Here is a 24,468-nt window from a genome sequence, read left to right as displayed (position 1 = left end):
GTTTAAAGGACAAGGTCACTTTTTTTTTGTTACTCTTTAGAACCCATAGTGGTTGTCGACTGACTTTAAAAAAAAATACTATAGCAGGCGCAAACTGCCTTGTTTTTCTAACAACAATATCTGTGTCAATCTCGCGAAATTAACTTGCAAACAACCTGCTGTCGTATTCGCGTGGCTGTTATCATCAACCAGAAACCGGAAACAGGGTATGCTGTCATTCGTCTTTTTAAAGTAATTTTTCACTTCATTACTCAAAATGAAGGCGCCGAAGCGGACATGACTTTTCACTGTGTTTTTAAAAGTGGTAGGAACTTATATCTGTTCCAGAGCTTGTAATGGATTAAAACAAGAAAATGGGCAGGGTTGACCATCTTGACCAACTGAGGAGCTATTACAATGTTGGACACACAGGCAGAAGATGGTGGATGTATGTATTTTGGGGGATGCTCAACATTGCCATCATAAATGCGTACATTGTGTGTGGGACCCTGCAAAGGCTCCTTCCCAGAAACTGCAGGCATTGATCCCTGAAGGCATTCAAAATGCAGCTTGTGCGTTCACTTTGTGATATGGCTACAGTGGCAGGAAGAGGGGAGCCCAGAGTGTGGCACCAGGGCGTGTGGACCGAGTTGTAACTCATTTGAAAGCAGGTGAAGTTTGAAGGGCACAAGAGAGGGTGTGTGGTGTGCATCCGGAGTGGACGCAAGGCAAAGAGTGGGAGATGTGTAGATACCTCCTTTGGGTGCTCTATGTGTTCTGGGCCACTTTGCAGGATGGGGCCGTGCTTCCAGAAGTTCCATGACATGTTGTAGGCTAAATGCAAACACTAAAGTGGCAGTGTGAAATATGAATTTGTCCTACAAATCATTTAGGGGAACTGTGTACTTTTTAAAATTGTCTCTGAACAGTTGTATTTGTATCTTCTCTCTTTATCTGTCTCTATCTAATACTTGTTGCATTCACTGAATTGTTGTCAAAGTAGGCTACTATTTCTACATTTTGTGTCAGGCCTGGTCTGTACTAAATCTTATTGAGAGGTTATTTACATTTTGAAATAGTCTCTGAATAGTTGTTTGCATTTTTACATTGTTACAGAAGTAAGAATCGTTTCAATCAAATAGCCTACTTTGTGTGGGTTTTGAAATACTTTCTGAATATTGTCCTCTGGTCACATTTTGGATAACTGTTTAAATATTTGTATGTAAGTAATATGTATAAGTATAATATATTTTACTTTGTACATTTTGACTAAGTAATTTAGTCAAATGTACTCTAGGGTTTTTTGTTATGTTGAGTGTTAATAATTTTTTGATAGTGTCTTTACACAAAGGAAGACGAAATGAGTGGTATTCCTATTCCTGTTGAGGTTGTGCTCTTTAAAACTACAACTTGTAATTGTCATTTGTTCTTTGTTTTTGAGTTATGTCTGTTTGTTTGAAATGTGTGAGAACAGCAGCATTCTAGAATTTTATTGGGGTCTAAAGGGTTAACCAAATCTGTATTTTGGTAGTAAATAGCATGTTCTAGAAGTGTCCAGTCCCTTTTCTGTGATTTCACTTGGTTTTCAGAAACATACCCGACCAGCGATACACTTTCCACATGCTTGTTCTGCAGTTGCAGGGGCACAGATAAAGCATTGACAAAGGTTCCAAAAACACCCAAATACGTCCTTTTAGAAACAGCAATGTTCTTAGCGTCATGATGCAGGTCTTTAGATGTTGTACACATAAAATTGTGTCATTCCGAACTTTATCCGCAACGTTATAATATTCAATTTTGTTGGGACTCGAGCGACACTTTTCTGTGTGCGCATGCATGGGCTACGCAGAGAAGTAGTAGCTGGGAGTTTTTGGAGCGTTTGTTCATGTTTTATCTGTGCCCCTGAAACGGCAGAATGAGCATGAGGAAGTCTATCGCTGGTGGGGTAAGTTTCTCAAAACCAAATCGCAAAAAAAGTGTCTGGAAACTGCTGTAACATCTCATTTACATCCAAAACACAGATTTTGTAAAAAAAAGTTAAATTGTCCTTTAATGTTACCCTCTGTTGCTCCAGGTAAGCTCACTCTCCTTTAGATTGGATATATTAAGGGAGGACAAGAGGCCACTATGTAAATGTCAGTGCCTGTGTTCTAAATGCCCCCTATTCCTTATATAGCGCACAAAGCTCTGGTCAAAAGTAGTGCACTATATAGGGAATAGGGTGCAATTTGAGACGCATTTTGAGTATCTACAGAGTGGTTAAATCACAGGCCCGCCCATCTCCCTCTCCCCCCTCTCTCTCTCTCTCCCTCTCCCTCTCCCTCTCCCCCTCTCAACCCAGACCCTAGCTCTTTATAATACAGGACAGCCATTACCATGGTGATTCAGCTGTTTCACATCCCACTGCCAAGAGCAACAATGACACCAAATGACTCACGCAATAATAAGTGACAAAAGCAAATCACATTTCTCCTGATTTAAAGGCCACCCCCTCCAACCCCCCAACCAGCTACAAATGAGTGTTTATTTAAGAACACTAGTGTACGTGCATGTCTGGATACACTCTCACTCAGCCACAGAGACAGTCACAGAGACACATATTTAATGCACACACACAAACTGGCCAGACACAGATGAAAATGTAATCTAATGGGGCCGTTTAAAAAGTACTTTGCAGCTGGGGACACAGTGGACAATTGGACGAAAGCCAATTTGGCACGTGGATAAACACAAACAGAGAGGTCATCCTCTGCCATATGGGCTGAAGAAGTCGCAAAGTGAGCAAAAAGGACATTGTCAGAGGAAGGGGTGCAAGTTGAGGGCAATTTTAAATTCAGGGGAAAATCTACATCCACTTGATCAATGACTCCAAACCTCCGTCAGAGACACTTTAAAGAGCAAATTGGATGAGTTCTGTCCTTAGGCCTCTGTTGGTGCTCTCCAAACCCTGGTGGATATCACATCGAGACTCCGCCCCAAATGGCACGCTATTCCCTTTATAGGCTCCTGAGTGGCGCAGTGATCTAAGGCACTGCATCGCAGTGCTAACTGTGCCACTAGAGATCCTGGTTCGAATCCAGGCTCTGTCGCAGCCGGCCGCGACCGGGAGACTCATGGGCGGTGCACAATTGGCCCAGCGTTGTCCAGGGTAGGGGAGGGAATGGCCGGCAGGGATGTAGCTCAGTTGATAGAGCATGGCGTTTGCAATGCCAGGGTTGTGGGTTCGATTCCCACGGGGGGCCAGTATAAAAAAATATGAATTCACTAACTGTAAGTCGCTCTGGATAAGAGCGTCTGCTAAATGACTAAAATGTAAATGTAATAGTGCACTACTTTTTAACATGGCCCATAGGATTCTGGTCAAAAGTAGTGCACTAAATAGGGACTCAGGTGTCATTTACATTTTAGTCATTTTAGCAGACACTCTTATCCAGAGCAACTTACAGTTAGTGAGTGCATAATTTTTTTTTCATACTGGCCCCTCGTCGGAAACGAACCCACAACCCTGGCATTGCAAGCGCCATGCTCTACCAACTGAGCTACAGGGGATGCATTTGGGATGCATCCTTAGGACTCTTAGTGGCTGCTCTGTCCCATCCATCCCAGAGTCTCCTACCTCATTATCTGTCCTGTATGGATGTTGTTGACCCCATCCTGGCCCTTCATGGGCCCACGGGGGCCTCTACACTCCACTGGTATTGATCTTAGACTGTCCCTGGGGCCAAGGGCCCCAATTAAACCCCCAGGGGTGAAGCAGGGGCTAAGGATGGGGGCAGGACAGACCTGTCAATGACTACAGACAATTTCAGAGGGCTGACAGGACAGAGGTGACCCTGAGACTAAGACAGGATGCAAATGATGGATGGAGAGGAGGGGAAGAGAGAGAGAGAGAGAGAGAGAGAGAGAGAGAGAGAGAGAGAGAGAGAGAGAGAGAGAGAGAGAGAGAGAGAGAGAGAGAGAGAGAGAGAGAGAGAGAGAGAGAGAGAGAGAGAGAGAGAGAGAGAGAGAGAGAGAGAGAGAGAGAGAGAGAGAGAGATGGTGGGAAAGTAGTAGGCCAGTTAATGAAGAGCAGCTGACAAGTTAACGATGGGGGCACCTCCCCCCGTGTCACAGCCAGGGTCCTCATTAACCACAAGCCATCTGAAAGAGAGAGAGAGAGAGAGGAGCCCATTGGGCTGCTAAAGGCTAATGGTGTCGAGCAGTATGACACCAATAACCTCTCTCTCTGTATGAGTGTGTGGCTCGGTCTCTGTGTGACGGACAGTTATGAAAGGGTCAGAGACATGTGTGCATGTAATCCTTTCAGTATCTGACAGCACTCAGCGCGTCACTAACAGAGCTGGAAAGGAGGAGGAGGAGGAGAAAGGACACGAGGAGGGTGAGCTGCCAGCTTAACTCAGTCGTCACCCCCGAGACCCAGACAGACAGGCTGCCTCTCAAATGACATAATATAGTGCACGACTTTTGACCAGGGTCCTATTCCCTATTTACGGCACGACTTTTGCCCAGGGTGCTATTTGGGATGCACAAAAACAGAAACGCAGCCAGCCAGCCACCAGCAGGAAGGCTCCATTTCCAATACATCATTCTCAGGATTAGTAAGGGAGATGATGGAGATTGAGATGGGGTGCCTCTTCCAGCCTCCCAACACAAAAAAACGCTGACTGATTATGTGAGTGCTCATTATCAGCGATCCATTTCACTCTTCCATTTCACTCTTCCACGGCCAGGATTTTCAAATGTTATTTGACTTTCTCGGCGAGGAGAAATAAAACAGAATAGGGGATGAAATGTGGCGTGCTTGCACATTAGAGGACTGCTATCTCTGACACGAGGCTAAGCGGAGGCCCCCTTCTCAATCTAAGCCCTTTAATTCACATACCGTAAGTGATTTAAAACCTCGGGCAGAAACAATTACATCTCAGTGAAATTACATTAAGGCTCGTCAGGATGACACGAGGTGGGCATAATTACAGCAACTCCAGCCGCTGATAATGACAAATTGGCCGTGATTTCCAAAAAGAGAATGACAGGAGGAAAGGGGGAAGAAAACATTTGAGATGAAAAACTTGGAGAGTGTGTGGAGGCATCGGGAAACTACAGAGAGAAGAAGCCAATGTGAAAGAATACTGCCAGCCAGCCAGCCAGAAAGCCACTTCCTTCATTAGGCAGTAGGCACAGTATAGGCATAGGCACAGTATAGGCATCAGGTGCTGTAGGTTTATCTTGATGAACAGAGCAGTTTTATCTTGATGAATTATGTTCAAAAGTCTGAGCCTTAGGCCATCTTCCACTGCCCAATGTCTAATGACAACACCTATCCAACTGTAAAGGCAATGGTTGTAATGAGAGAGCCATAGGACCAGTTTCTTGTGGGGATAGGGGTAGGACCACTCACCTAGTCCTGCGGACCGTTCTGTAGGCGCTGGGCAGGGCGTGCTTGGTTTTAGACCGCGACCGGGAGCGAGACCGTGATCTCGCCAGTGACCTCTTCTTGTGTTTCTTCTTCTTCTTGTCTCTGTCTCCTTTCCCTCTGTCCCGCTCCTTCTCTGGTCTTCTGGAGGTAGAGGAGGATGAGGAGGAGGGTAGCAGGAGGGAGGAAGAGGAGGGGGGCTCTTTCCTTTTGAAGGCGTTGGCGTCAGGGGGTCTTTGATCAACTGGGTACACAGGTGCTCTGGAAGCCAACAGAGGGGGGACTGAGACGACGGGGGCCACTGGGAACATTGGCAGCTGTGGCTAGGATAGAGAGATGGAAAGAGAAAGAGAGAGAGAGAGAGCGAGAGGGATGAGCGGAGCAGAGGAGGAGGGAAAGAGGGCATATTAATGACAGACAGATCTGCACCTTGGGCTTTTCCTAGTTTACAGAGTGCAAGAAAATCAGAACGCTTCCCTCTCAGAATGAGGGGGCTGAGGATAGAGATAGAGAGGAAGTGAGGGAGCGATAGAGCGAGAGAGAGAGAGCGAGACGAGGGCATTCACAATTGCCTCCTTCTGTACAGGAGCAGCCACTGGCTTAAGGTGATCTGGGAGACGCAATCTAATTCAGTCTGCATCTCCAATAAAGGTTGTGTGTGTATGTCTGCGTGAATGTCTGCATGTGTGTGTATGTGTGCACTCAACCGGCCCAGGTAAAAGGCAATGGCAAAGCCCTAGGGCCATGAGCTCCTAGTCCTGGCTCTGTCCATAATTACTGCTCGCTGTGTGTTGGTTCTGGTTGGTTCTTCCCTCAGACTTACTCAGCTGCTAATTAAAGACACTGGCTGGTTACACAACACAATGCAGCCTGATAGCTAGCACCCTGCCCTGCCTGGCTAACAAAACATAATGGCCCTACTCCACTGTCAGCACGAAAGTGCCTCTAATTACTTCAGTATGTGTCTGTCTGGTTAAATTAGATATTCTGCCCGCCGCTGGATCCAACAATGTAGTGTAACTGGGTGCCAATCAATGTAGTGCCACGCGCCATCAAACTGCACTCAAATTAAATTTAGCCATTGAGAGGAGAAGGCTGAAGGCTGTCTAGTAGAAAACAGAGTGGGTTTGTGTACGCAAGGACTATGGTGGGGACGATACCACTATCGTGATACTCATTAGTATCGTGGCAAGGAAACAAAACACAAAGCATGTTTAATTTATTTAGGAAAACAGCCCTAATATCGGAAACAAACATAATTATGTTGTCATCCAGAGTCACACTTTCCAAGCTTTATTTGCTATGGACTTGATTATGATGTGTAAGGTGTGTGCAATACTGGTGACATTGGGTATGGAAGTGTTCATATGTGGAACAAGAAAGAGTGTATCAGAGAGAGAGCGAGAGAGCGAGAGAGTGTGACTGTAACCGTATCTATTGAGACATGGCTCTGGCGACAGTGGGTCAAAGGAGCTCTCAGGAGACCAGGACACAATGTCTTCTCTTCACAGCATATTTAGAACCTACCCTGTCCCAATTCAGTGAAACAGGACTTCTTCTTCCTCCTCCTCCTTTCTTTCCCTCATGTGGAATGAGTGAGAGAGAGACACGTTCCTCCCTCCCCTGCTGCTCCAGACAGAGCAAGAGGAGAGGCGAAGGAGGAGAAGAGGAGAGAGATCTGTGTTATTGGCTTTGATAAAGGTTTCAGTATGAATATTTGGCGGGGCGGTGCGGTGCGCTGCGGTGGCTCAGGTCAGATAATGAGGAGGATGGCTGGGGTTTGATTTCACTTTGGGTTAAAAATAGCATGACATTTGGGTAGGTTTATCCCAAAAGGCCATGGAGAGAGGAAGAGAGGGAGGGGAGAGAGTGTCCGGTCTCGCACGCCTGCTCTCAGGAGATAGAGAAGGCTGCCCTCTCTGAAGCACACCTCCACACTGGAGAGAAGAAGAGAGGCATGCCAGTGTAAGGGAGAAGGGGACAGGGAAAGGGAGGAGGGAGAGGGATAGTGTGTTTCAGAAAGTGATGGAAGAAGAAGAGAGAGATGGATAGAGAGAAAGAGGGACACAGTCAATCATGAGCGAGAGAGGGTGTCAGAGGGACAGATATGGAGCAAAAAATGAGAGGGCAGACAAGGGAAAGAGAACTGGACAGAGGGTGATTGAGAAGGGTGATGAACGAGAGAGGGAGAGTAGCCAGAATCCACAACTCCCTGTGTGCAAATAAACTGCTCCAGGTCATCTTGCCTTGCCTGTTGTTGTACTATAATCGGGGCCAATCCACTTTGGCACCCCAAACTTTACCTGTACTTGGCAACACATCCCACCTGTGCACTGTAGCCCCTGACACCTGTTTGGCCTTGCCCACGCACACACCCACGCACACACACCCACGCACACACACTACCAAGAAGCCCGATTCCAGTGATGGCTCAAGCTCTACCATTCACTCTTAATACTCTTTGATTGGCTGGCTTTGACAGACTCAATATGTTTACAAGTGGTCCTCTGTAGCTCGGTTGGTAGAGCATGGCACTGGTAATGCCAGGGTAGTTGGTTTGATTCCCGGGGCCACCCACACGTAAAATGTATGCAAGCATGACTGTAAGTCGCTTTGGATAAACGCGTCTGCTAAATGGCATACACTACCGGTCAAAAGTTTTAGAACACCTACTCATTCAAGGGTTTTTCTTTATTTTTACTATTTTCTACATTGTAGAATAATAGTGAAGACATCCAAACTATGAAATAACACATATGGAATCATGTAGTAACCAAAAAAGTGTTAAACAAATACAAATATATTTGAGATTTAAGATTCTTCAAATAGCCACCCTTTGCCTTGATGACAGCTTTGCACACTCTTGGAATTATATATATACTGTATATATAAGTGAACGGAACTACATCCGAAGATTGGGTTCTGGCCCTATAATCAATAAATAATTCACACTTATGGCCAACTGTGACGGCTGCTGCTACAATAGCAAGGAATTGTCTGGAGCAATAATTGGCCAGACCCTGCGGTTTTCCTGATGTTTCAGAGTTTAGAGGCAACATTTCAATGTTGTGTGTTTGGGGGCATTCTGATGAGGGGACCCTGTGGGATGTGAGAGGAGGATAGGCTGAACACAACTCTAAAACACACAAACTGTGCCAGCCAGGGAAAACAAGGCAATCACCTTGACTTGGAAGAGTTCCAGCGTTGGATAGCCATAGCCAGCTAGCTAACATAAAATCCCTCTCTGTTTGAGCCGGGTGTTTGAGTAGGCTAAACTAGCTAGCTGCATTTGATGCTAGCTAAGTAAGTGAAAAAATATATACTAAGAAATATAGCTCTCTCTCTCTCTTCCTTAGTTTTGGAATAAATTAACTTCTCTCTCTTTGAGTCAACTACTCACCACATTTTATGCACTGCAGTGCTAGCTAGCTGTAGTTTATGCTTCTAGTACTAGATTAATTATCTGATTCTTTGATTGGGTGGAGAACATGTTAGTTCATGCTGCAAGAGCTCTGATTGATTGGAGGACGCTACCCTACAGAGTGCTGCTGAGACTACTGTAGACCTTAATTACAAAACAGTGTGTTTTAATCAATTATTTGGTGACAAGTTCTAATGTTTCACTATTTTTTTTTAAATCACTGAGATGGTCCTTCCCTTCCTCCTCTGAGGAGCCTCCACTGGTTAGAGTGTGGAGCCTTTGAGCCCGAGAGGAGGCCGTGTTTTGGCCTGTGCTGTGCCTGTGTCTGGTCTGGAGCTGTCGGAGCAAGACAGATAGAGCTGTAATCTGGCCAGGCAGCTTTAGGTCACTTCCCCTCTCTCCTTTCTCAGGAGCCCTGCACCATGTGGCCAGTTGATTGGGGTCGCCAGATGATGAGGGGATTTGCCAGTTCCTGAAAGCTTGGCTGAGTGTTTAAACACCCCCGCATATGGTCGGGTAATAGCCAACCATGGCTATCAGAGACAGAGGGACCGTATGAGAGGGAGAGGGAATGAGTGGGTGGATAGATTGATAGAGGGTGAGAGAAAGAGAGGTGGCGGGGGTAGAGAAAGGGGAGAAAGAGACTACTCCCTGCTGGTAATAGAGAGAAGTACACATGTGTAATCCCTGTACTGTAATGTGACATAGCCATTCCACTCCATATGGACAGCAGGATGAAGACAGATAACCTAAATCATGCATTATCTAAAAGTAATCTCAATCTCAAATCCCACCCTCCCCCTCCGACTACACTGTGAACAAGATGGTGCCGATGATGGTCGCCATGTTGCTAGCACCCAACCAACTTTGCAGTCTTTAGTTAATTGTAGTGTTATTTTTGTACGTTATTTGATCAGAAAGTTTCTAGTATTATTTCCTATGATGGAAAAGCTAGGTAGGTTGCAATGGAGCCCGCTCCTGTGGCTGAACGGCACTCGGGCTTGATGGATGTATCCCCGCCTTGTCATCTGTCCCTATCTGAATGGCCTGTGCTACCTGGAACTTGCCTGCCAAGGAAGTCGTCTCCATCTGCTTCTCCTCCTCCATCTTGTAGTGGAGTAGACGGAGAACAGCAAGAGGATTGTTCCAATCAGCGCTGGTCCCATGTCACAAGTCGTGGAAACCGAAGGCAGCTGCATGCTGCTAAGTGGACTGGAGTGTCTGCGAGAGGTCCGGAGCAGATCGACATGAAGAATAGCGTCGCTGCCCTGGTGCCTGGTCTACATGCGCCTTCATCGCTGGGACAGCCTGGGTCTGCGACAGCTGTGATGACTCCAACTACGCCGACTCCAAAAGCAGCATCGTTGTCGAGTTCGGCTCCTTTCCCACTCTCTGGATCTGACAGGGCTCTGCCTGCTGTGGGAGGTCTGGACCTATCACCGGGAGCTGCGGGCATACGCTATCTTGCATCTCGTGGGCCCGTGAAAGGTTCCACGAATTGTGTGAGGGGTAGGAATGGGCAGATTTCTCCATCCCCTTCTCTGGCCGTTGTATTGGGCAGTTCAATGGTGAGAAATGTCTCAGTCCCTGGAGCAAAAACTTTGTGCCATCTATCCAGGAGCATGAGTACAGGACATCAATAAGCTGCTCCCAAACATTTAAACCTGTATCAGGAAATTGTTCATGTGGGATTCAATGACATTATGAAGGGCAGCTCAGAAAAGCTAAAGATGGATTTTAAAGAACTGATTGGGTCTCTGCTTGACACCAACAAACGCCCCATAAGATCTGGCCTCTTGCCCTCCCTTAATCGTAGCATTCAACGTTTCAGGAGATTTTTAGCCCTCCATAACTGGCTACGTGACTATTTTTCTATCTTTACTAATGACATGCCACTGGCTTTGAGTAAAGCCAGTGTGTCTATGTATGCGGATAACAACACTATACATGTCAGCTACTACAGCGAATGAAATAACTGCAACACTTAAAGAGCTGCAGTTAGTTTCAGAATGGGTAGCAAGGAATGTTAGTCCTAAATATTTCAAAAACTAAAAGCATTGTATTTGTGACAAATCATTCACTAAACCCTAAACCTCAACTAAATCTTGTAATAAATAATGTGGAAATTGAGCAAGTTGAGGTGACTAAACTGCTTGGAGTAACCCTGGATTGTAAACTGTCATGGTGAAAACATGTTGATACAACAGTAGCTAAGATGGGGAGAAGTCTGTCCATAATAACGCGCTGCTCTGCCTTTTTAACAACACTATCAACAAGGCAGGTCCTACAGGCCCTAGTTTTGTCGCACCTGGACTACTGTTCAGTCGTGTGTTCAGGTGTCACAAAGAGGGACCTCGGAAAATTACAATTGGCTCAGAACAGGGCAGCACGGCTGGCCCTGAAATGTACACGGAGAGCTAATATGCATGTAAATCTCTCATGGCTCAAAGTGGAGGAGAGATTAACTTCATCACTACTTGTTTTTGTAAGAAGTGTTGACATGCTGAATGCACCAAGGTGTCTGTTTAAACTGCTAGCACACAGCTCGGACACCAATGCATACCCCACAAGACATGACACCAAAGGTCTCTTCACAATCCCCAAGTCAAGAACAGACTATGGGAGGCGCACAGTACTACATAGAGCCATGGCTACATGAAACTCTATTCCACAGCAGGTAACTGATGCAAGCAGTAGAATCCGTTTTAAAAAACAGATAAAAATACACCTTATGGAACAGCAAGGACTGTGAAGAGACACACACAGGCACACACACATGATAAGACACGCACTCTACACACACACGTACACATGGATTTTGTATTGTAGATATTAAATTTTTTACATTTTAGTCATTTAGCAGACGCTCTTATCCAGAGCGACTTACAGTTAGTGAGTGCATACATTTTCATACAGATATGTGATAGTAGAGTAGTGGCCTGAGGGAACATACGTAATGTGTTGTGAAAAGTGTTTTAATATGTAATGTAATATTTAATTTGTATATAACTGCCTTAATGTTGCTGGACCCCAGGAAGAGTAGCTGCTGCCTTGGCAGCAGCTAATGGGGATCCTTAATAAATACAAATACTAAGCTCCCTGTTCACCCATGACTGCGTGGCCATGCACAACTCCAACTCAATCATCAAGTTTGCTGACGACACAACCGTGGTAGGCCTGATTACCAACAATGACGAGACAGCCTACAGGGAGGTCAGAGCTCCGGCGGAGTGGTGCCAGGAAAATAACCTCTCCCTCAACGTCAACAAAATGAAGGAGCTGATTGTGGACTTCAGGAGACAGCAGAGGGAGCACACCCCAATCCTCATCGATGGGGTCACAGTGGAGAAGGTAAAAAGCTTCAAGTTCCTCGGCGTGCAAATCACTGAGGACCTGAAATGGTCTCACCACACCGTGGTGAAGAAGGTGCAACAGCGCCTCTACAACCTCAGATGGCTAAATTCGGCATGGCCCCTAAGACCCTCACAAACTTCTACAGATGCACCATTGAGAGCATTCTGTTGGGCTGCATAACCGCCTGGTACAGCAACTGCACCTCCGTCAACCACATGGCTCTCCAGAGGGTGGTATGGTCAGCCCAACGCACACTACCTGCCCTCCATTTACAGCAAACAAAGGCCAAGAAGATCATTAGGGACCTCAGTCACCCGAGCCAAGGACTGTTTACTCGGCTACCATCTAGCAGATGGAGTCAGTGCAGGTGCATCAGTGCCAAGACCGAGAGACTAAAAAACAGCTTCTATTACCAGGCTATCAGACTGTTGAACAGACATTACTAGCCGTCTACCAGGTGATGCACACACACTCACTCACACAAAACACACACACAAGCTATCACACACACACCTCATACTCACAAACACGCACATACACGCACACACTTGCTGTTTCACACTGAATATTTAAATACTGTTTTCCCGACATAGCTCATTCTAATATTTTTACTACTGTACTTTGTGTTTAGTTTATACACACCGCATATTTATTTATATACAGAATTCTTGACATAGCTCACTAATATATCTAATGATGTACATATCATTCTTAGTATATATTGTGTAAATTCTTCTGTTGTCCATACGTATAGACTGCATTTTGATTACTGTTACAGCGTTATTTGGATTGTTAATTGGATTCGTCCCAACATTCTAGATTTCTTGGAGTTTTTGTAGTACTTTTAAAAACATTTTAATTATTTGTGTTCTTGTTTGACATTTTACTGCATTGTTAGGAGCTAGCAACATAAGCATTTTGCTGCACCCGCTATAACATCTGCTAAGCTGTGTATGCAACCAATAAACTTTGATTTGATTTCACATATACCATTAAACTTAAATTAGTCTCAAATAGCCACCTGTCCCTTTTAATAGCCGGGCAATGGCACACATTTCAGCAAACAAATGCCTGTTTCAAATAAACACAGGGTTTAAATGAATTGGTTACCATGAATTACCATGAATTGTTTACGAGGTTGAATGTTTGATTTGTTACATTAAATAATTCAGTAACAACTCAAAACAATGCTGGCAATCATCAGTTTTTATCGGCAGTAAGAAACTGCTAGCCATTGGCTGCTAACAGCTGAGAACTGCTAGCTAACTGGCAAACACAACAACAGTCAACAACTTCGAGAGTACAGAACCCTAGAAATCGTCAGATCGACCCGCTAGTGACAAAAGTAAGAACGGCCGAAAATGCACAGTCAAAGAGGAGAATAATTACTCTGTCAAGGAAAAGAAAAAATGAAAAAAAAATATGAAATAGAGGCATACTAAGACAAAAGAAACGTGACACAGTGTGTAAATGATAACATTAGTGCAGGAAATGAAGAACTTGATTAAAATGCTGGAAGTGAATGCTGGAATTAAACATTTAACTATGCAAATTAGCAAAAGCTGTGTGCATTAAGGAAATAGACGCCTGGCTCAAATAGAAGCCGATCTCTATTAAGCGCCTGTTGTGTTCAGTGATTTAAGAAAATAAACGCCCAGGCTATTAATTGAAGTTTTACGGTAGGCCTATCTTAGTGGGACACAGACTTCAATCGGCAACATATTGATTCTTTAACTGGCAGGTCAATCACAGAAGCCATAATAAATGTTTTTGCTTGAAAGCCACTTAGAAGGAGAAGCCTGACTGCCTCCCTTAGAAAAGCACCTCATATCCCTGAGGTGCCGGGAGAGAGCGGGACTACGGGCCAGGACAGGCAGACACTTCAAATATAAATATTTGAAGTGCAGACACTTCAGATATTTGTAGCCAGGAGAGACAGAGAGAGAGAGAGAGAGAGAGAGAGAGAGAGAGAGAGAGAGAGAGAGAGAGACAGAGACAGAGAGAGAGAGAGATAGATAGAGAGAGAGACAGAGAGAGAGAGAGAGACAGAGAGAGAGAGAGAGAGAGAGAGAGAGAGACAGAGAGAGAGACAGAGAGAGAGAGGCAGAGCGAGCGCAAAAGACCGAGAGAAATATAAAACGAGAGAACAAGAGCAAGCGCGCACGCAAGAGGAAGAAAGGGGGAGTATCATAGGAGTTTCTGCAGTTCACCTCTCCACCCCGGTTTTGTCTCTAATCATGCCCATTAGCCCGGCTGGCCTCTGGCTGGGCTCCGGCAGGCCCTTTAAAGAGGCTGAGCTACCTACTGGAGAGACACAGGTCTCCCAGGAGAGAGGCCATTCCTTTGAACAGAGCATGTCAGCCCAGAGACAAAGAGCCCAATCAATTAGAGAGCCACAGCAGCTCTAGAGGGAAGTGACTAGGGCCCCTGGGTAAGGAGGGACGCAGCGAAAGAGCGACAGGCAGAGAAATGAGAGAGAGATGAAGAGAGAAAGAGAGATGCACACACACACTTGCGAACACAGGCACAAACACATACTGTGCGCGTACACTCCTGCCGAAACATTTTCATGTAAGTGCACACACAGAGAATGTATCATACTCAATCATTTACGAGATTGAAAGGCATCAATATGCATTAACCTTTTGCTTGGGATTGATTCTATAAATAAATCAATAGATTTGAAGGGTAGGGGAGTAGGAGATGGGGCCGTCCACAGTGAACGATTTACGACTCAATTCATCAGAGGACACAGCGTGCACTGTGGCCAGCGGCGTGTGCACACACACATACACCATTTACTTTATATTCATATTGTCCTTTTCTTGTTGCATTGTCGAGAAGGACCCGTCTCCCCGACGGTAAGGGAGTGAACAGCTCGTGGCTGGGGTATGTGGGGTCCTTGATGATGCTGCGGGACTTCCTCAGGCAACGTTTCAAGTAGATGTCCTGGATGGGTGGGAGCCATGTCCCAGTGATGTACTGGGCTGTCTTCACCACCCACTGGAGGGCATTGCGGTCGTGGACGGAGCAATTCCCGTACCAGGCCGTGATGCAATCGGTCAGGACGCTCTTGATGGTGCAGCAGTAGTATTTGGAGAGGACCGGGGTGGCATGTCGAATTTCTTCAGCCTCCTTAGGAAGTAGAGATACTGTTGCGCTCTCTTAACAAGAGTGTTGGTATTGTTAGTCAATGTCAAGTCCTCTGTTGCTGTGGATCGGGCCATGTTCCCTTCTCTGCTTCCTGAAGTCAACAATCAACTCCTTTGTTTTGCTGACATTGAGGGAGAGGTTGTTGTCCTGGCACCACAATGCTAGTTCACTTACCTCCTCCCTATAGGCTGACTCGTCGTTGTTGGTTATCAGGCCTATAATCATGGTGTCGTCAGCAAACTTGTGTGTCTAAGTCACCAGATCTCAACCCAATTAAACACTTTTGGGAGATTCTAGAGCGGCGCCTGAGATAGCGTTTTACACCACCATCAACAAAACACTAAATGATGGTCAAGTACATACAGACTTATACTGAGATGTCTTATTTAAGATACTCTTTGTAGGAGGTAGGGTTTCAGACGTTTTAGGAAGATGGGCAGGGACTCCGATGACCTCGTCCAATCACATCTTTTGGCTGGTATTCAGATGATGGTAGTTTGCCATTCGAAGATATGTGGAAAGCAAAGTTTAAACTTTCAGTATGTGTTATTGCATTAACGATTATCTGTCAAATGAGACGAGTTATATCCTATGGCTTATTAAAAACATTAGCATAGCTATGGTAAACCATGTGATGACTCATCTAAAGTTGACAGATAATTGTAAATGCAATAACATATTGAAGTGAAGAACATACACAGTGCGTACTCTGTATTCAATGACTACATGTGTTTACCGATGTTCTAGTTCCTAGAACCAGTCGTCATGGCGAGTGATGCCAACTTCTGCTCCCTGTTGAGTGGCATTATAGGGATCCCAGGTGTTTTATTGGACTATGCTTTGAGGATTTAATGTTATGATTGTGTAGAAGACTAATGAAAGCAGAAACAAAACCAGGATGCAGCAGAAGGAGAAAAACAAGAAATCAAGAAAAAAAACGACAGGCCTGTTTTCCGTTTTTATTGCTCTCTGTCTTTCTCTCTCTCCTCGGAGTAACAAAATGGAGGGAAAGTTGCAAATAACTGTGGGATCAATAGGGCCGCAGGAAATGAGGCTATCGGAGGCTGTTTGGAGCGTTCAATCAGGGGCCCTGACTCTGCTCACTTTAATTAGTTTATACATAAATTCAAGGCCAGAGATTTAAAAGCACTCTGCTCATACCCTGACCTAAATTGAATAAATTGGACAGGGATTAGTTCTCTCGGCAGAACGTGAAGTGTGACCTCGGCAAAAGCAGTGCTCTCGCAAAGGGACGATTCGTCACACGAGAGGGAGAGGGAGGGAGAGAGAAGGCCCAGATGTTGGGCCAAACAAGAAAAAAATACCTAAATAGCAGATTTTGCTACGTCTGCTGAAACCTCACTGACTATTTCATTCTTGTGAGGCTGTTTCTCTGTTCTCATCCATAATGTGATGTTATTAGTGTTTGAGGCAGGGGGGAATTTGTCACCTTGCAAGCCTCCTTAGCTGTTTACTCAGATGTCCTGGCGCTGAAGCTGCCTGCCACAGAAAGCTTAAAATGACTTAAAATGTGTATTGGATTAAATTGTTCCCAATTTGAATCCCAAATTGTGACGTATCATGCTTTTAGTCAGTCTGTTTACTCCAATGAATTCAGATTTTGCAAACAGACCATGTGTGATGATCCAAGTCGTATTTTCTGGTCCTACTTTTAATGCCTTTACTTTGGCATTTACCTGTATATGACCCATCTATCTGCTCCATAGCTATACAGAAAAATGCTGAATAGTCATGATATGGAGAGATGGAGAGAGATACGTAGATAGAGACAGAGAGACACGGGAGAGAGAAAAAGAGAGATGTGGCAAATGTATTGGTATAAATACGTTATTTCAGAAGGCATCACAAATCAGCCCCCCACACGGAAATGAATCCATCTTCTGAAGCAATCTCCTTCAACAATTTGGGGTGGCTACAGGACTGTAAGCTGAAAAGAAAGTGCCTATAAAAGGTCTGTGTTCGTATATAGTGTCAGCTCAAATGACTGATTTGACCTCCGTGCCTCGCAGACACCAAGCCTTTGTGTGTGAACCGAATGAACCAAAGACAATAGAGAGTGGTGTTCAGTTGTGTATCCTAAACAGGTGAAGAGGGAGTTAGGGAGCCAGGGCAGACAAGAGTGAATGTGGCCGGATCGGCATGTATTCCATTGCTGCTTAAGTATGAAGTATTTAATAATGCACTTGAACTCGAATTTAACTTAAAACACTTGAATGTCATAAGTCAGCATTTCAATTACACCAACTTAAAGATTTTTAACCTTTTCTTTGCCATGCTTAATACTAAAAATGTATAAACTAGTTTTGTCAAAGTCCTTGATTGACACAGGGCTATTATCCACAATCTCGCTCTGCAGTCTGAAAATAAAAGTTATATTTTTTTGTGGAGTCAACATTTAGCATAGGCCGCGCCGCCTTGGCCCTGGCTCTCTCGCAATGATGACTGTAATGATTCAGAAGCTCTTCTCTCTGTGTTCTTCCCTCTCCAGAACGCTCCTCATTTAAGTCAATCACCCAGTTCTCTTTTCAGGACTTAACCTCAGAGGCACACTTCATACCACGAGCCTCTTCTTAAAAATATGACTCAAGTTCCTCCTCCTCTCCTTCGCTCTCTCTTTTTTTCGCCTTCCCTGTTATTTTCCCTGGCAGCGTTTCTCTGTGTTCGTGACAGGCTCACATCACAGCCCTAACCCCAGATTAAATGTAAATCTCTTTCTGTGTGCTGATGGTGCTCCTGCTGCCGAGACCTGCAGACAGTTGATTCTCTCGGTGGGGAGCACGCCGCTGCGTCGCCACTTTTTCATAATGGAACACTAACCCTGCGTCACTTTCACCGCTCCTCACGCCACAACACACAACATGCACTATCACTAGACACACCGAGCAGCAACTGTCATAAAGGAGCGACTGGCAGCAAGGATATCCCTGAAACGACAACAATCACCATTTGTTCCACTGGCGAGGAGAAAGGGCTATTAGTGTCATTGCAGTGTTCTCTAACAGCTATTCTAAGAGATGTGGTGTTCGTCATTCACTGAGCCACTCATGCAAAGTCTATGGCATCGTTAAAGTTAAGGAAAACAATACTTTTACTTGTAGTGGAGTCAAAAGGACAATGTATCCAGTGCTCTAACAAACTCTAGTTTAGCAAACTCCACTAGCCTGAAAACAACTTATCCTCATCAATATAGCCTAGCCCTCCTGTCCTGTCCAGACTGAGCACATCCTTCCCAACACGTCACAGCACAGCTGGCCAGAGTGACAGAGAGGACACGGCCATGACAGGACTCCTCCCAGCGCCACCTGGCTGAACAGGTGACTGTCCATGTCCCCAGGCAGGGATGTCACCCATTAGGCACACATAAGAGAGAGCAGACAAACACCATTTCCACTGTGGACAGACGCTCCCAACATCAAACACTTTAATTGGAATCTTATTTACAGTTTGAAGTGGCTTAGTCTCGCTTGTCACAGCATTACTCTATGGAGAAAAGGCCCAACAGCGCTGTTCCTTTTTACTGCTTTTCCCAAAACAGATTGTGCTATTTATTAGGATGTAGGTTTTCTATTGAGGAAGGTTTTTTTCCACCTCTTCGCCCTCTTCTGTGAGAATCCTTTGAGCTTCTCCGTTTCGCGGCCACTCTCCTGCTGCACGCTTAGATGCACTCTCAAACAAGCCATGAATCACTATAAACTGCAAACAAAGTGCCGACATCACACAGCGGAGTCTGTTAACAGCACACACGTCTCTCTCTCCACACTGTAAACACACATACACACCACTCTCTCTCTGCCACAGAAACAAGGGTGAGGAGAGAAGCGAGCGGAGCCCTGAGAATTTTGGGAAAAAGTGGGAAAAATCTGGAAAGTTGGACGCTTTGGCAAAAACACAGGCTAAAACATCAAACAGTATCTTTAAACTGCCTTTGGGGTTTAAGACTCGACAGGTGTCGGGGAGGTGCTCTGGTCACAAAGCAGTAGCAGGTTGAAATCCTAGCAGGGGATTGGCTGCTTGAATATACTCCTCCTGAGAAGAGCTTTATAAGCTACCTATCCACTGTAAAAGCAGCCAGTAAAGTATACAGGTACACAGGTATGAACACATCCCAGTCTGCATAAATCACAGCCTCTCTGCCAGTCAGGCCTGATAGGCCACTTTGATGGGAAAGTTAGACAGGGCTTTATTTGTCGTAGCGGAACAACGACAAGATGCCAGCCGCACCGCTGGCTACTGGTTTTGTTGCAGTGGCAAGAACCTGGGAGACAGGCGCCATAGATCACCGGCGGTGAGTCCCTCGGACAAATAGGGGGGTGGTGGAGTGTCGCGGGGGGTCGTAAACTCCCACTGAGCCGGGCGTCTTTTACTGCTACCATTAGCTGCTTACGACGGAACGGGAGGGTGGGCCGGGTCGCTTAACTTCAGGGTGGGCCGAGTGGAGGAGAGAGAACAGATAGACACAGCCTGTCTCATCTCAGAGAGAGCGAGAGAGAGGACTGAAACTAAAGATGAATATAAAGATGGTCTAGATATAAAAATCACTAATATGTTTCTTCACACTGGAGCTGCATCAGAGAAAGAGAGCGGGGGAGAGAGGGAGGTGGGAACCAAGCAGCAATTAAGGGGAATGCCTAGATGGGAGCCAGGGATCTAAAGGCAAATTCATATTGGAAATACATTATAGCTAGAGGATGCAGACAGCGATATCCACTTATGAAAACGAGGGCACTAAAAATACATATTTCCCAGATGTCTGTGTAAATCTCTTTTCTTAAGCCTGTGGGGGGAAACCTTGGAAGGAAGTGGACCGACATGCAGCCAAGTTCACACAGACAATAGATAAAGAACTAAGAAACTTCTCATCTGTTCGGTGGGGAGAATAGGCATATCCCAGGAGAGGTTGGCACGAAGAGGTCTTCCTCTAGGCCAGGGCTCTCCAACCCTGTTCCTGGAGAGCTACCCTCCTGTAGGTCTTCACTCTAACCCCAGTTGTACTGAACCTGATTCAGCTTATCAACCAGCTAATTATTAGACTCCGGTGATTAGGGTTAGAGCAAAAACTTACTGGACGGTAGCTCTCCAGGAACAGGGTTGGAGAGCCCTGCTCTAGGCTTACACACACGTTCAATAGCTGGGGAAATGACATCTGATTCTCCAGATTTCACACCCCACCGCTCGTGCCAATGCGGACAGAGTGTCTCAACGAGTGGAGTAGGGTGTGTGATACAATGACCGTAAATGCGGCAACTTGCTTCGATTTTTCCATGTATTCTCCATTACTCTGTGTACACACAAACAGGCCCCCCCACACACACACACCCATGGTTCAGACAGATACCGACTGGGTGTAAGTGTTTTTAACACCATAGAACAGCAGGAGAAATCTGATAACCACTATGCCAGTGTCCATCACTAAAGCCCAGGCAGCAGTAACAACAGCAGAATAGTCTGAACACAGCATCTCCCCTCATCGATCCACAACAACTTACTCAAATGTGGCAGACCACAATGACTGACCACAAGTCTGGGCTTCTCTCTCTTATCTCTGTGTGTGATATATGATTGATGGTTGTATCTGTCCATTTTTGTTTCCCTGCTTAGGTGCTCCAGACACGATCGATGTGGTGTCTTGGAAAGTGTGTGAAAGACAGAGAACTTACAGTAAATCTTGTCCTGTACACGTGCGCACACGGAAGAAACACACTACACACACACACATACGTGTCCATTACTGTCAGCTGTGCCAATTACAATCTGCTCCTTGATGAAGAAACTCCATTAGGAACAGGACATCCATTTCTCTATGCCTGGCATATCGCTACTGGGACTGTCACCACCACAGTGTGTGTGTGCGTGTGTGCGTGTGTGCGTGTGTATGCCTCCATACCACAGGCATGGCGGGGGTCTCGTCGGGCCGTCTGGTCTCAGGCTCTCCAGTGAGGGGGTTCCGGAGGGTCTGGAGGAACAGGGCTGCCTTCCTCTTCCTCTCCGCCTGAAGCTGCTTCTCCTTGGACTCCTTGGAGGCCTGGGCCAGCTTCTCCCTGGCGGCTGCAGCCAGACGGTCCTCCAACTTCAGCTTGGCTAGAGGGAGAGAGGTCAGGTACAGTATAAAGACTGAATAGTTTCTGCTTGGCTACAGACAGACACAGACAGACACAGAGAGAGAGAGAGAGAGAGAGAGAGAGAGAGAGAGAGAGAGAGAGAGAGAGAGAGAGAGAGAGAGAGAGAAAATAGAGAGACAGAAAAGAGAGAGACAGAAAAGAGAGAGAGAGAGACTTTTGTGAGTGTAATATTTACTGTTTATTTTTATTTGTTTATTTCACTTTTGTTTATTACATATTTCACTTGCTCAACGAGAGAGAGAGAGAGAGAGAGAGAGAGAGAGAGAGAGAGAGAGAGAGAGAGAGAGAGAGAGAGAGAAAGAGAGAGAAACAGAGCGATAGCGAGAGAGAGAGAGAGAGAGAGAGAGAAACAGAGCGATAGCGAGAGAGAGAGAGATAGCGAGAGAGAGAGAGAGAGAGCGAGAGAGAGAGAGAGAAACAGAGCGATAGCGAGAGAGAGGTGAGGTACAGTATATCTTGACATCATAGCTTCTGCATGGTTGGAGGGTGGAGAGTGAGAGGGAGGTCTGATATCTGATACACTGGTATTATAGTTTCTGTTTGGGGAGAGGAAAAGGTCAGATATAGATTCATCAGAGATTCCGATTGGCTGGAGGGAGACGGAGAGAGAGAGCGAGGAGGAGGAGGTGGTCAAGTACAGTGGGGAAAAAAGGATTTAGTCAGCCACCAATTGTGCAAGTTCTCCCACTTAAAAAGAAGAGAGAGTCCTGTAATTTTCATCATAGGTACACGTCAACTATGACAGACAAATTGAGATTTTTTTTCTCCATAAAATCACATTGTAGGATTTTTTATGAATTTATTTGCAAATTATGGTGGAAAATAAGTATTTGGTCACCTACAAACAAGCAAGATTTCTGGCTCTCACAGACGTGTAACTTCTTCTTTAAGAGGCTCCTCTGTCCTCCACTCGTTACCTGTATTAATGGCACCTGTTTGAACTTGTTATCAGTATAAAAGACACCTGTCCACAACCTCAAACAGTCACACTCCAAACTCCACTATGGCCAAGACCAAAGAGCTGTCAAAGGACACCAGAAACAAAATTGTAGACCTGCACCAGGCTGGGAAGACTGAATCTGCAATAGGTAAGCAGCTTGGTTTGAAGAAATCAACTGTGGGAGCAATTATTAGGAAATGGAAGACATACAAGACCACTGATAATCTCCCTCGATCTGGGGCTCCACGCAAAGATCTCACCCTGTGGGGTCAAAATGATCACAAGAACGGTGAGCAAAAATCCCAGAACCACACGGGGGGACCTAGTGAATGACCTGCAGAGAGCTGGGACCAAAGTAACAAAGCCTACCATCAGTAACACACTACGCCGCCAGGGACTCAAATCCTGCAGTGCCAGACGTGTCCCCCTGCTTAAGCCAGTACATGTCCAGGCCCGTCTGAAGTTTGCTAGAGTGCATTTGGATGATCCAGAAGAGGATTGGGAGAATGTCATATGGTCAGATGAAACCAAAATATAACTTTTTGGTAAAAACTCAACTCGTCGTGTTTGGAGGACAAAGAATGCTGAGTTGCATCCAAAGAACACCATACCTACTGTGAAGCATGGGGGTGGAAATATCATGCTTTGGGGCTGTTTTTCTGCAAAGGGACCAGGACGACTGATCCGTGTAAAGGAAAGAATGAATGTGGCCATGTATCGTGAGATTTTGAGTGAAAACCTCCTTCCATCAGCAAGGGCATTGAAGATGAAACGTGGCTGGGTCTTTCAGCATGACAATGATCCCAAACACACCGCCCGGGCAACGAAGGAGTGGCTTCGTAAGAAGCATTTCAAGGTCCTGGAGTGGCCTTGCCAGTCTCCAGATCTCAACCCCATAGAAAATCTTTGGAGGGAGTTGAAAGTCCGTGTTGCCCAGCGACAGCCCCAAAACATCACTGCTCTAGAGGAGATCTGCATGGAGGAATGGGCCAAAATACCAGCAACAGTGTGTGAAAACCTTGTGAAGACTTACAGAAAACGTTTGACCTGGGTCATTGCCAACAAAGGGTATATAACAAAGTATTGAGAAACTTTTGTTATTGACCAAATACTAATTTTCCACCATAATTTGCAAATAAATTCATCAAAAATCCTACAAGGTGATTTTCTGGGAAAAAAAATCTCATTTTGTCTGTCATAGTTGACGTGTACCTATGATGAAAATTACAGGCCTCTCTCATCTTTTTAAGTTGGAGAACTTGCACAATTGGTGGCTGACTAAATACTTTTTTCCCCCACTGTATTTACTGTTAAGAGAGAGAGTGAGGGAGAGAGAAGGGGTCAGGGATGTGCTGAGAGTGAGTGATTCCCCTGTGTGTCTAGGTGTGAGAGAGAAAAGCTACTGTACTGTGAGGCTCAGCTGAAGCTTGGCTGGGGAGGAGATCGTCACAGAGCAGATGAGGAGAGAAAGAATACGGGGGAGGAAGAGATGAGAGTGAGGGGCAGTGGAGGATCAAATGGAGCGGGGGGGCAGTGGAGGAGGGCAGACAAGAAAGCAGGGCTGGGGGCGGAGATTAGCAAAGGACAGCGGAGGCAGTAGAGGGAGAGGAAGAGAGTGATGGAAGGAAGACGCAGGCAGATGAAGGGGGATAGACAGTGGTTTAGGTACATATTGTAGACATTACCACTGCATTGAAGTGAGGGGCATAGGATGGGATAAGACACTGTTTGAGAAACAGTAGATGAGTGTATTGAAGTGTATGGCCACATTTCAGATCACCATTCCCAGACACCTCCTAGGTAAAGTTTGTGGATATATAGGCTATAGTGGAGGGTAGATTTAGTGTGAATGGCACTTTAGTGTTATACAGTGAAATAAGCTATGATGGTCTACTGCCATCATCTGCAAATAGTGTCTGCCTACATTCCTCTCTGTAGACACAGCTCAACATAACTGTTCAATGACAGAGAGACCAAGGAGAGAATGGGGAGAAATAGATGAAAAGAGACAGGAACAAATGATGATGATGGAGGTCAGGACGACAGTGATCATGATGATGACTATATT

The 24,468-nt window shown here is 45.5% G+C and overlaps 1 protein-coding gene across 3 annotated transcripts in view; it reads right to left on the bottom strand.

The window, feature by feature from the left end:
• Nucleotides 1-24,468, bottom strand: part of LOC121583493 (splicing factor, suppressor of white-apricot homolog) — a 172,686-nt gene that overhangs the window by 20,480 nt on the left and 127,738 nt on the right. For all 3 annotated transcript variants that reach the window (XM_045225112.1, XM_045225111.1, XM_045225113.1), the window contains 2 exons: nucleotides 21,226-21,419; nucleotides 5,378-5,715 (listed from right to left, as the gene is read on the bottom strand). In XM_045225112.1, coding sequence (XP_045081047.1) covers nucleotides 5,378-5,715; nucleotides 21,226-21,419 — 532 coding nt within the window. The remainder of the gene's footprint in view (nucleotides 1-5,377; nucleotides 5,716-21,225; nucleotides 21,420-24,468) is intronic.

This window comes from Coregonus clupeaformis, chromosome 15 (assembly GCF_020615455.1).
Source record: "Coregonus clupeaformis isolate EN_2021a chromosome 15, ASM2061545v1, whole genome shotgun sequence".
Lineage (NCBI taxonomy): Eukaryota > Metazoa > Chordata > Actinopteri > Salmoniformes > Salmonidae > Coregonus > Coregonus clupeaformis.
The sequence above is the reverse complement of the archived record's forward strand: the minus strand, read 5'-3'. Positions and strand labels throughout refer to the sequence as shown.